General features: G+C 41.1%; 1 protein-coding gene across 1 annotated transcript in view; it reads left to right on the plus strand.

Annotated features, from left to right (window-relative positions):
* Positions 1-13,463, plus strand: part of LOC129076222 (collagen alpha-6(IV) chain-like) — a 356,839-nt gene that overhangs the window by 333,556 nt on the left and 9,820 nt on the right. The window contains 9 exon segments of the mRNA XM_054580400.1: positions 5,729-5,836; positions 5,931-6,038; positions 6,597-6,658; positions 6,660-6,669; positions 6,967-7,092; positions 11,357-11,473; positions 11,810-11,971; positions 12,163-12,221; positions 12,223-12,262. Coding sequence (XP_054436375.1) covers positions 5,729-5,836; positions 5,931-6,038; positions 6,597-6,658; positions 6,660-6,669; positions 6,967-7,092; positions 11,357-11,473; positions 11,810-11,971; positions 12,163-12,221; positions 12,223-12,262 — 792 coding nt within the window.

Genomic DNA, 13,463 nt, shown 5'->3' on the forward strand with positions numbered 1-13,463 from the left:
CCCACTTTGTTGAGTGTTTTTATAAAAAAAAAGGTTACTTTCCTTATCAAATGCTTTTTCCGCATCTATTGATATGATCATGTGATTTTTTGCTTTCATTTTTTTATGTGATATATCACATTTATATATTTGAGAATATTGTACCATCCTTGCATCCCTGAAATAAATCTCACTTGATCATGGTGTATAATCTTTTTAATGTATTGTTGAATCCAATTTGCTAGTATTTTGTTGAGGATTTTATCATCTATGTTTATCAGAGATATTGGCCTGTAATTTGTTTCTTTGTTGTGTCTTCATTTAGTTTTGGGAATATGATAATACTGGCCTCATAAAAGAGTGAGTCTTCCCTCTCCTTGAAATTTTTGGAATAGTTTGAGAAGAATAGGTGTTAGTTCTTCTTTGAATACTTGGAAAAAAATCACCTGTAAAGTCATATGGTCCAGGGCTTTTGTGTGTCAGTAGATCTTTTTATTACTGCTTCAATTTCACTAGTTGTTATCAATCTATTCAGATTTTCTTCTTCTTCCTGATTCAGTTTAGGAATACTGTATGTTTCTAGAAACTTGTCATTTCACCCAGGTTGTCCAATTTCTTTGCATATAGTCATTCATAGCTATTTCTTACAATCTTTTGTATTTCTGTGGCATCAGTTTTTACTTCTCTTCTTTCAATTCTGATTTTATTTTTTTTATTTTTCTTGATGGGCCTGATTAATGGTTTGTCAATTTTGTTTATCTTTTCAAAGAATCAGCTCCTGGGGTCATTGATCCTTTGATTTGTTTTATAGTCTCTATGTCAGTTAATTGTGCTCTGATCTTGATTGTTTCCTGTGTTCTACTTGCTCTGGGCTTTGTTTGCTATTGTTCCTCTAGTATTTTTAAATGTAGGCTTTGGTTGTTTATTTGAGACTTTCTATCTTTTTCAGGTAGGCCTGTATTACTATGAACTTCCCTCTCAGGACTGCTTTTACTGTGTTCCATAGATTTTGGATTGTTGCATGTTCATTTTCATTTGTTTCCATACACTTTTTTATTTCTTCCTTGATCTCATTGTTAACCCATTAATTATTAAATAACATGTTATTCAGCCTCCATGTATTTGAATATTTTTGAGTTGTGTTCTTGAAGTTGATTTCTAGTTTCAAGCCATTGTGATCTCAGAATATGCTTGATATGGCTTCAATTTTCTTGGTTTTGTTAAGGCTTGTTTTGTATCCTACCATGTGGTCTATCTTTGGGAATGATCCATGTGCATTTGAAAAGAATGTATATTCTGCTTCTTTGGGGGTGAAATATACTGTAAATACCAATTAGGTCCATTTGATCTAGAGTGTCATTCAATTCTGTAATATTTTTCTTGATTTTTAGTGTAGGGCCTATCCATTGTGGACAGTAGGGTATGAAAATCCCCTGCAATGATTATATAGCTGCCTATTTCTTTCTTAAACTCCTCCAGTAATTTTTATATAGTTAGGTGCACCGATATTGGGTGCATATAAGCTTACAAGAGTTATATCCTCTTGTTGAACTGTTCCCTTAAGTACTATGTAGTGACCTTCTTTGTCTCTTGTTATGGCCTTTCTTTTGAAGTCCATTTTGTGTGATATAAGTATTGCTACCACAGCTTTTTTTTTTGTCCATTTGCATGAAATATTTTTTTCCATCCCTTCACTTTCAGTCTATGTAGATCTTTTGTTCTGAGGTGGGCCTCTTGTAGACAGCATATGTGCAGGTATGTTTTCTTATCCATTCAGCTACCCAATGTCCTTTGATTGGAGCATTTAATCCATTTACATTTAAGGTTATTATTGATAGGTAGTTATTCATTGTCATTTTTCCCTTTGTACTTCTGTTTCTCTCTCTCCATTTCTTCTTCTTAAAGTAGGCCCTTTAGCATTTCTTGCAGTGCTGAAATGGTGGAGATATACTCTTTTAGACTTCTCTTGTCTGGGAATCCCTTTATTTCGCCTTCCACTTTAAATGAGAGCCTTGCTGGATAGAGTTGTTTTGGTTGCAGGTCCTTGCTTTTAACTACTTGGAATATTTCTTGCTATTCCCTTATGGCTAGTAGTGTTTCTATTGAGAAATCAGATGATCGACTTATCAGAATTCCCTTGTATGTTACTATCTATTTCTCCCTTGCTGCTTTTAAGATTCTCTCCTTCTATTTAAATTTTACCATTTTGATTGTAATGTATCTTGGAGTATACCTCTTTGGGTTCATCTTGATTGGGATCTTTTGTACTTCATGTACTTTCATGAATTTTTTTCCCTCACCAAGTTTGGGAAATTTTCTGTTATAATTTTTTTCAAACACGTTTTCCATCTCTTGCTCCTTTTCTTTTCCTTCTGGTATCCCTATGAAGCAAATATTGTTAGCGTTCATGTTTTCCCAAAGCTCCCTTAAACTGTCCTCATTTTTGTTTTAGTTTTTTTTTTCATTTTGTTGCTCTGAGTGATTTTTTTCTACCTTGCCTTCCAACACACTGATTCTATCCTCTGCTTCATTTAGCCTGCTTTTAATTCCTTCTAGTGTGTCCTTCATTTCAGATATTTTATTCTTCATTTCCAACTGTTTCTTATTCAAGGTTTCTATGTTCTTTTTTATTTGATGTAGGTCCCACTAAGTTCCTTGTAGTTCTTACTAAGTTCCTTGAGCATCCTTATAACCATTACTTTGAACTCAATGTCTGATAAATTGCTTACCTCTATTTCACTTAGCTCTTTTTCTGGACATTCCTCCTTTTTATTCTTTTGGTGGTGGTTTCTTTTTCTCCTCATTTTAGTCTGTCTGTGTTTGTTTCTATGTATTTGATTGATTTGCTTTGACTCTGTCTTGTGAGGTGGCCTTATGTGTTAGGGGTCCTGTGGGACCCAGAGGTACAGACTTCCTGGTCTCCTGATCTGGTGTTCTAGGAGTTACCTTTGTTGGGTTATGTGGACTCTCCCATTGTATTTGGGTCCTGATAATTATCGACCTATTGATTGGTAGGAGCTCCACTCTGTCTGGATGGCTAAAGGGCTCAACCTCTACCACATGTTTTATGCTGTTGTATAGGTACTGGCAGAAGTAAGCAAAACAATACAAGTATAACATCAAAGAAAGCAGCCCCCCTGACCACTATAGCAATATCAACCACAAGAGAGCAAATAATAATAGTGGAAAGCAAAATGGAATAGTAGAGGAAGGTGAAAAGGAAAAAGAATATGAGAAGACTAAAGGAAAGAAAAGTGATTATGAGACGAGAAAGAGGAAAAGAACTATTACTTGTAATTATTGAAAGAGGAAAACAGGGAAAAAGGATCAACAGAAGTGATAACAAAAATCTAACAAGAGAGAAGGGAACAGTGGAATAATCACAGATAAGAGTAAAATAGGAGATAGTAAAGAAAAAGGGAGCACCAAAAATAAAAGAAAAAATAGATAAAAAATAAAAAGGCTAGTAAAAAGAAAAAGTAACTAAGATGAAAAAAAAAAAAAAGAACCAAGTAGATTTGTCTCAGCACAGTTTAGATCTTGCCTTCTGGTTTCTTTCTTTGGATACTGCTATGATGTCTGAGTCTGGTGTAAGCTAATGTTAGGTACTGTCCACGTTTGCCCCTTAGACACCTTTTTGAAGCTACAGGTGATCCACAGTTTGTGGCTGATTCCTCCAGGTTTGGCCATTCCCAGAATAGACTAAGCTGCTCCGCAAAACTAGCTTTTATCAGTACTGGGTCCAGGCGTGGATCAGCAAATGTCCCAAGTCACTGCAGGATCTGCTTCTGCCTATCTCTGCCTACTGACCTGCTGTCAATCTTAGACTAGTAGCAGACCCAACCATCTATGAGGGGGCTTCTGGCAGAAAAAGAGGGCTGTGATTCCAGGATCTCCTGTGGCACACACTTTTCAGACTTCAGGGAATATGGTAGGCATGTTTCCTCTCCCCCAAACCACCAGCCTGAATCTGTCCAGTATTATTTCCCTGTACTCAGCAGAGTGGGGCCCCTAGTAGGATTTTAGAGTCTATATTTTGGGTCTGCTGGACACCAGATACCAGAGGGCGTTTCATACCAGAGGGTGTTTCTATGGCTCTCTTATGAGGGGGAAGCATTAGTCTGTTTCCCAGGATAGTGTATGGATTGGCTGCAGCCTACAGCCAGGCTCTGACCACCCCGAGTCTGTTTATGTTGCTGTCCTTTCAGCAAAGGTTGAGATGCAGGATGGGAGAAAAGAAATGAAAAAAACAAAAAACAACAGAACACCAAGACAGAAAAAAAAACTGAAAAAGAACAAAAAATTTGCTGAGTGGAGCAAACATGATTTCAGAGATTACAGCAAGGGGATTTCCAGAGGGTGGGGGGAGCGGTGTCTGAAGGTGAGGTCATTGACTTTCCCCTGGGAGGGACTAGCTCTTCTCAAGAAAGTTAGCTACTGTGGAGATCAGGTATATCCTGGCCGAGTACCCCAGAGCCACTCCCCCAAGACTCTCCTCAGTGCCTCCTATTCTAGACTCTCCTTCTGTGACTCCAGTCCATGCTATACCCTCCCTCCACTGGGGCCCAAGGTGAGTAGCCACAAACACAAAACCTCTGCTTTGTCCCATTAAGGCAAAAAAAGTAGTGGGTTTATCTCTAGCACTGGGAAGTCATATCTTCCCAGTGCAGAGAGCCTCCACAGTGCAGACTCCTTGATCTCCTGACCTGTATGTTCTAGAAATGTCCCTTGTGTGGGTTATGTGGACTTTCTGCTTGTATTTGGGTCCTGATTTTTAATTGGCTCATTCATTGGTGGGAACATTTCCCCATCTGGCTGACTAAGGGGCTCAACCCTTTACCCCATGCCTTTGCCTTGAGAGGATTTCTAGGCAGGGGTTGGATCCTCAGTCAGGGCACATAGAAGAGACCACCTATCGACTCTTCTCTCTCTCACACCGACACTCTCCCCTTCTCTCCCAAATCAATAGATTATATCCTGTGTGCATCATCTTATTTCAAGTCTCATATCATCCTGATGGGGTGGCGGAAGAAAGGGAAGTGTCCAGTAATCAAACTATAACACTGGACAGTGGTATGGCACTCGTGCCACTCCTACCAGTGAGTCTCAGCCTCCAGCTTCCACTGCTGTGCTCCTTCTGTAGTCTCTGAAGCCAGGGCTGCCCTGGCCACTTCTCTCTGCCCCTGGCACACCCGTTTCCTTGGCTGATCTACAGCCTCCTCAGTCAGACTCTGTCCCGTTCATGGTTCCAGCAGTTTCTGGAGCCAGCCCTCTCCCTGGCAATTATTGAAGCCCCCAGACCCTCGCTCCCAGTGGTGGTAGAGTGCACAGCCTTGCCCAGGGTGGAGGGCACAGAGATAAGTCCAGGCTCCAAGATGCAGCTGCTCCAGCAGCTTCTTCCCCAGAAGGACATTGTAATTTCCACAAAATGCTCCAGTTCCAAATCTGTGCTGCCAGATGCACCAGGCTGGGCAGCAGCAATGGCAGGAGCTCCACCAGCAGAGCTCGGGCTGTCTGCCCTTGAGTGCCTTCCCAGGCAGACAGGCACTCGAAAACTCACACACACACCCAAACACTAGTCCGCGCACACGCTTACTCATAGCTGCTCTCACTCACACTCATCTGGGTTTTCGAGTTGATTGCTCTGTGGTTTACCTGTAAGACCAGTCCAGGGCTGGGATCAAGTAGATGGAACTTCCAGCTATTCCGCAGCCTTCTTGGAATCTTCAACATTTTTCTTGATTTTTAGGTATGAAAGGAAAAGCTAAACAAGTTGGTGACATGGGTTTCACTGGAATTAAAGGTGATGATGGGAAAGTTGTTATTCCTGGAGATGTTGGCCTTCCTGGCTCCCCAGGTACCATGCCAATGTGACAACTTTATTCTGAGAAAGTTAGGATTATCTTCAAGGCATGACTCATTCTGAATGTCTGCCTTGGTTTCACTCTTAGGACTTCCCAGGATTGAAGGCACGAGAGGAATCCCAGGGCTTTCAGGTTCTCTGGGCCACCCAGGGCCTCCTGGGGCTGTGGGACATGCTGGTGTAATAGGAACTAAAGGCATGTGTATTTTGGAGAAGACAGTGAGGACAGGGTTCCTTCTCTCAAAAAAGGACAGCAACTACTTTCTTACGAGGTACTAGCTTGGGATAAGCCATATTCAGGAAAGTTATTGACTGGGCCACATGAAGGATAATGGGAAAGGAGGATGAAGAGAAAGAAAGAGGGGCCAGCATAAATGGAAAGAGGAAAACAATTCAAAAGGTCAATGCTCTGACATATAAAAGCCTTTCCCTGATTTAGAGATTGAGCAGCAAGTCTCTGGGAGCTGGTAACTCAAGGTATTGGTACTGGCACTCTGAGTTCTTCTTGAAGAAACCTAATTATCTATTACCCTGTTCTTTAAGATACATTGGTTTCTAATAAGAGTGAGGAAAACCTACAGTGGAGTGTATAGGTTAAGTGTGGTCTAGGTCTCTCTTAGAGCATTAGGTAATGCCTCAAGAAAGACCATGATGTTTAAAATAAGGATTTTGCAATGCCCTTTGGGACAGGACATTTTGCCAGCCTTCATGAGGTAGAGTTACTAGAGCCATTTCTGCTACTGTCTCCCCTCAGGTTATCCTGGAGTTCTTTGTTTGCATGGACTAAATGGTCTTCTAGGAACCAAGGGAACCCATGGGAACTCCAGGTAAGGAAGACACTCAAGGAGAAGGAGGAGAGCACCATCTTGGCAACAGAAAACTGCAAGGGGCTGCCCCTGAGTTCTTTACTGTTGTGTATCCCTTAGACTTGGACTCATAGATCTCTTTGCCAGACCCCAATTTGAGCTGCCTTAACATGGGGACGAAAGAGGATAGGGTTTGTCCTTCTACTCAAATAAGCTCTGCTCCTTCTTATTTCAGGCAGGCCCCCAGTAAATGGCATTAGGGCTTCATCCCTCACTGAGATCTTCTACCCCCATCCATCTCTCTGTATCTCTTCCTAGGACCAAGTATAACTGGTATGCCAGGGCCAGCTGGCTTACCTGGTCCCAAAGGTGAAAAGCATTCTCCAGGAATTGGCACTGGAGTGCCTGGGAAGCCAGGCATGAAAGGAGAAAAAGGTGGTCAAGGTAAGTGAACCCAAGTCAAGCCTTGTAGAAGCTGAGTAAGGCCTGTCTGGGGATCCAGGTTTGCAGTTTGTCGGGGACATGAAGCTCAAAGGGTTCAGCTGTGCATGTCTTCATACATCTGGGAATCTTGGAACCCAGTAAAACAGACTGCTGAGGAAAAAAGGGTAGGCATGCCTAGGGCTTTCCTAAGAAGGACTGTTAGGGAGCAGCTCAGAGATTCCCTTCTAACCTCCATATTTCCTCTCTCTCCCTTATTTGAACTCAGGGCCTCTCTAGCATACTTGGCCAGAGCCTGGGTTTAATGGTCTTGAAGAAGAGAGCTTGCTCACTTAGTGGTTTGTCAGAAATTCTTCAGTGTCCATTGTGGATGGTACTCCCAGGGCCCTGGGAAGATAGTATGGCTGCTGGATGGAACCCAAAACTAACAGGATAAAAGTCTCCTTATGAAAGGCACACAGCAGGTATTCAATTATGTTTTGTTGGGTTTACGTAAAAGTTGGTTCTGCCCTAATCTCAGCCCCTAACACACATTATCAGAAGTCCTTTTTTGAGCCTCCCTTTCCTTACCTGTCAAGTAGTGAGAGAGAATTCTGATTCTTTTACTCTCATTAGGAATGTTCTGAAGACCCATATATATCCCAATTGGTATAAAAGAGGAAATTAATTTAGCATAGAATTATGATTAAGAGTATGGGCTCTGAAGTCAAGTTGCTGGATTCAAATTCTAGCTCTACCTCTTAGTAGTTGTATGACCTTGAACAAGGAAGTTACTTGCCCCTCATTTCCAAATGAACCTTTACTTTTCCTTTTCTATAAAATGAGCATAATAAGAGAATTTACCTCAGAGTTTTGGTGAGGAATCAGAGAGGAGTAAGGTAATGTATACGAAAGCACTTAGCACAATGTCTGGCACATAGTTAGGTGCCCAAGAAATGTTAGCCATTATATCATTACATGTTAACTGAGGAAACATGTTTGAAAAATGTTCCATTCCTCATAGTTTTGGGGCCTGATGTTCTATATTTTACTTATTTATGTGAATATTTGTATAATGTTCATGTTTATATAACATGTGTATGTTTTCCGGGGTCTGTATTCATATTAATTCATTTCCTGATGCATTTTTATTGGTCTATCTGCTGTCTCTGTTTATTCTTTCCTTTGGCCTGGCCCAAACTGTTCTTGTCTGAAAGCCTGCAGGTTCTCCAGAATGAGGGCTCAAACAGGGTCTGAACCTGTAGGGAGATTGTGTGACTCATTTCACAGGAGATAGAGAAGAGGGGATCCAGATAGAATCATAGGGGCAGAGGAGTTGCCTATTCTGATTTCAAATTTGAACTGTGAATGCCTGGTCATTAAATTATTCATTTCCTTTAGTATCTAAGGTAATAAAATCACAATTACAAATGCAATAAACAGCCCATGTCAGGATGGATACATTTCAGAAATGTTGGGAGAGGAAAAAAAGCAAGTACTAGAGGGATATAGTTGGTATGATTCCATTGTTAAAGGTTCACAAATAAGCAAAAACAACCAATATATTGTTTAGGATACAAATATCCATGGTCAAAGTGTGATGAGAAGGAAATGGTGAACATGAAATTCAGGAGTCAGTGCCTCTGAGAGGGAGGGAAGGTGGTAGGATCTGTGAAGGGCATGCAGACAAAGGTAATATGACTTTTTTCTTACATAATTGGGGGGTTGGAACAGATGTTCATTGTATCTGGGTTATTTTTTACTTATGATTTCTAAATATTCTTCTGCTTTTCTCAATATCTGTCTCTGACTTGATCATAGAAATCAGTGTAAAATGAGGATATACCCCTGAGGAAACTTCCTAGAGCAATTTCTGACTCTACAATACCTTTATCTAAATAATTTATTTTTATTTTTATTGTTTTTTTACTTTTATTAGTATTTATTTTATGCTGAATTTACTCCCAGGCCATACGATTCTCTTTCTTCAGTTTCTTCTGGGATATCCTTTTCTTCTGCACAACTTCCTCTTTGGTTTAGGAACAATCTGCTCCTTTTCAGTGAGGATCCTCTCAGTGAGGCAGGAAGAGCTCATGCATGGGCTAATCCACCCATGAGCTCTGTAAGTTTTATGCTGCATCTTTGGAGCCTTGTTCACCTGGATGTGCTCAATGACCAGAGAATCTACATCTAAACCCTTAAGTTCAGTATTATTCTCTGCATTTTTAAGCACGTGCAGCAAAACTCGGCACTCTTTGTGGGCCACCGACCCTATGTCCAGCCCCACTGTTTGGCCTGGGCACACCTACCAACTCCACCATTGTATCGATGGAATGGGACACATTGCTGCTTTAAAGTGACATCTTTCAGATACTTGGTGGCTTTTGGAAAATTCATCTCGATGGATTCACAGGTGTTCTTAAAGTGAACATGAAGATTTGAACATCTTGATTTGCATGATTTTGTGGGGCTTTCTGGGTCAATTGAATTGAACCATTCTCAGAGGTCACCTCTGGTCGCTTTCGGAAAGAGCTAAATAATTTCAAAATACACCATTTATTTGTACTCACTATTTAGAGGCTGACTTTGTACATTTAGGGTTTTCTAAGTCTCTGACACTGGAATGAGTTGGAAAACTGTGCATCTTGCATTTTCATATGATCACTTAGAGTGTCTTAATGAGTTTTTTTTTCCTACTTGAGGTCAGTAGTAATACCTTTATTTCAAGTTTAATGGTAAATTGTGTAATTATAAAATAAACAGGTAAAAAAGGAGGTGGTTCCAAAAATTGAAATGGAAATTTTTATAATCCATGTGCTGCCCACACTCATTCTACTATACATGGTGTCTCATTTAGTAGTTTTGCATAATTTCAGCATATATTTTTTTTCAGGAAAAAACCCAATATGTCTCTTTTCAGATTTTTACTTTTGTGAAGATGAAAAATAATTCAAAGATTTTTCAAGAGACACTTGACAATATTATAAGTAGCACCATGTGGCTTGGCAACAAGTTCTCCTTTATATTTTTTAATTGTTTCTTTTTTCGACCTGTAATAATTGGAGACTTTTCTTGAAATGTGTTTTTTACTTCTCTTTATTCTCTCAGCATTCAATTAATTAATGAGCTATTAAAAACACGACCAGTCTACCATTTTTCTTTACAAGTTTTCATGGATTTACCTTTACTATTCCTAACCTAAATATGAGGAAGTCAGCATTAATATAATCAGGTTGTCAAAAATAAATGCAACTGATATTTTTGGATTTTCTTGTCACAAACAAAAAATAAGACTCTCAACCATCAGAATAATTTATCAACCAGCTTGACTATTTCCCTTCATTTTACTATCTTCTAAAATATACCAAAGTAATAAGTACATTTCTTCCATGATAAAAGTATAATATGAACTTCTACATTTGTGTGTATGGCTTTGATATGTTTTTTCATCAAGAGTTCCATCTATGTATTCAATGTATGTATTAAATAAATCTTCTGTCATCAGTTGAATGTTTTTGTTTTGAACATATTATAATAGAAATCATTCTACAAACAGAACACTTGTAAAGCAGTATTAAAATTTGAGCAAACAAGTATTCTGTATCTACTCTAATACATGACTATTCTCTTTGGCCAAAAAGGGGGAAGGGACTTAGTACAGAGAAATATGTTCTCTAGCCTTAGTTAAGCATGCATTCAGCTAATATGAATTTACCTATAAAAGTATTTTCCAGTTTTCCTAGAAGATCTAGAAGTTAGCCCTACAAGACATTAGGAGGCTCAGTGCCCTGGGCGCCTTCATTCTAACCCAGCAGGTATCTATTCTGACTAGTTGGGAATTGTGCCCCACCTCGATCTGTAACCTTTTCTGAACAACATCAGACATAACTAGCTAACTTAATGAAATTTGCAACAGGAACAATAGATTTAAAAACACTTTGGGAATCTTCCATTCCATGTGCTGCAGTCATGCCTTTTTTTCCTGATTTGGAGGAAATCTAAAATATTTCCATTATCGGTGAGATAGGGGAGCTAGAACTTTCCAAAGCTCTATACCAATTAAATGCAGCACCTGCTATGAAGAAGGAGTCTCTGAACCCTGTCAGCTACTTTATCTGCTGGCTGCCAAAGTAGAATGAAGGGAGAAGAACCTTCTGTTGGTGTCTGCTGGTCTGGCAACTACCTAACCATTTCCATTTTCTGTGTAAATGTCCACTTTCTCTGAGAGAACCTGGCCCTCTGCTGGGCACAGAAAGTCCACGCAGCTCTTTTTATTTGTTCTTTGCAGGTTTTCCAGGTCTCAAGGGCCCTGCTGGTCCCCCTGGTGCCCTAGGCCTCTCTTTGCCATCAGTCATAGCAGCACAGCCTGGAGACCCTGGGCGACCTGGCCTGGATGGAGAACAAGGTAAAGACGGGAAGACCAAAAGGGAGCTGGCCATCACCTTTTATCTGAAGTTTGGGGAGGTCCCATACACGGTCCAGCTCCATCTCTATGGCTGGACACGCATGGGCCTGCTGGCCTCACACCCTTCCCCCAGCCAGGACATGGAAGACGGGAATACGCTGCATTTTGCTAAAAAGGTCTGGGAAGGTCTGCACACAGGGGCCACACAGATGGAAAAATAACATTCTCTGCCCTGGGGATGAGAATGTTTGGCTTCTTATCAGTCCCAAGGCTTTCAGCAGTGGCTACTTCCTGCTCTCCTGCCCCTACTTATCACTCTTCCTATCTCATCCCTAGGCCGTCCAGGTCCTCCAGGGCCCCTAGGTCCTCCTGGGCCATCCTCTGATCAAGGTGACCCTGGAGATCCTGGCTTCCCTGGAAATCCTGGCTCTAAAGGGCCCAAAGGACACAAAGGAATTCCAGGTTTCTCTGGCCTCCCTGGAGAGCTAGGACTGAAAGGTATGATTGCTAGCTTGGCTGGCTGCTGGACCCTGTCCCATTCTACAATCAGACATGACTTATTCCTGTAGCCCTGTGAAGAGAGGCCAGCTGATAATGCTCTTCCCACCCTCATCTCAGCCTAGTCTCTACTCCCTACCAGCAGTACCACTATGCCAGGCTCTGATTTGCTTTCCTTTGGACTTTGTCAGGTATGAAAGTTGAGCCTGGCTTCATGGGGACTCCAGGCAAGGTTGGGCCACCTGGAGACCCCAGGATTACGTGGGATGAAGGGGAAGGCAGACCCAAGAGGTGAGCTGAAAATGTGTGCTGGGCTTGTTCAAGAGAGGGGTTTGAAGGAAACACTCCTTCAGGAGTCACTGCACACCACTCCAAGAAAGCCTGGATGCATGAAACAGCTCAATTAAGTTCCTCCAGGGAAGCAATTTGGGGATACTTCTGCCTCCATCAGCTCCTAGGACTGAAAACCACTGCTACTTTGCCACCGTGCATCCTGCCACTGGTCTCCCCATTCTGCATTAGTGGGCATTGTGTTTGTATTCAGATCACTACTCACCCATTTCCTCAATCCAGAAATGAACCATCTTTCCCATCCTTTACCACCACCTCTGTCACTCACAGACATCCAATGCATTAGCAAGCCCTGAGGGTTGTATATCCTAAATGTGCTTTGTATCCACTCACCTCTTATCACCTCCACCACTACTATCCAGGTCCAAGTTATAGATATTTCCCACATGAAATCACTGTAGTGACCTGCTAAATGGTCTCCCTGTTTCTGTTGTGTACCTCTCCCAACAGTCATTTCTCCACACAGTGGTGAAAGAGATTTCATAAAAACTTAAATCATCCGCTGGCTTCCCATGACATACAAATAAACAAATTATGGCCACAAAGCCCTATGTGATGCCTCCCTCCCCTTTGCAGCTCTCTGTGCTCACCTGGCCACTGAGCCTTTGCACATGCTACTTCTAGTTCCTGAAATACTCTTGTACCACCCCCCAGCTCTTTCTAATGCTTCAATGGTCTCAGCTTAAATGTTACTGCTTATAAAATACTACTTATCACTCTCTCTAAAGCTAGTTCTCCACCTCATAGCCCTGTCCTCCCTGCAATTGTCATTTCACTGTTTATTTCCTTTGTAGCACTTCTCACAGTTTGCAGTAATATTAATGATATTTGTCAGGTTGTACATTTTTCATCTTTATCACCAGACCATAATGTCCATAAACATCTATTTTATTCACTGCTCTATCCCCTGATCTATGCAGTAGGCACTCAAGAAATTTATTCAATAAATTAGTAAGCAAATTGGTTTGTTTGGCTTTAATAGTAAGGCAGCTACCTAGGTTTGGGGTTCTAGGCTGTGATGCCAACTGAACCTCTAGGATTGCAGATGTCCCCTTACCTTCCTTTGCACTGTGTTCTTACCAGCGAGTGAGTAAACCAACCATCCCAGCCCCCAGCCAAGTCCCAAACTACCATATTTACA

This window comes from Pteronotus mesoamericanus, unplaced genomic scaffold, assembly GCF_021234165.1.
Source record: "Pteronotus mesoamericanus isolate MK-2021 breed Mesoamerican mustached bat unplaced genomic scaffold, CSHL_Meso_final contig_58, whole genome shotgun sequence".
Taxonomy (NCBI): domain Eukaryota; kingdom Metazoa; phylum Chordata; class Mammalia; order Chiroptera; family Mormoopidae; genus Pteronotus; species Pteronotus mesoamericanus.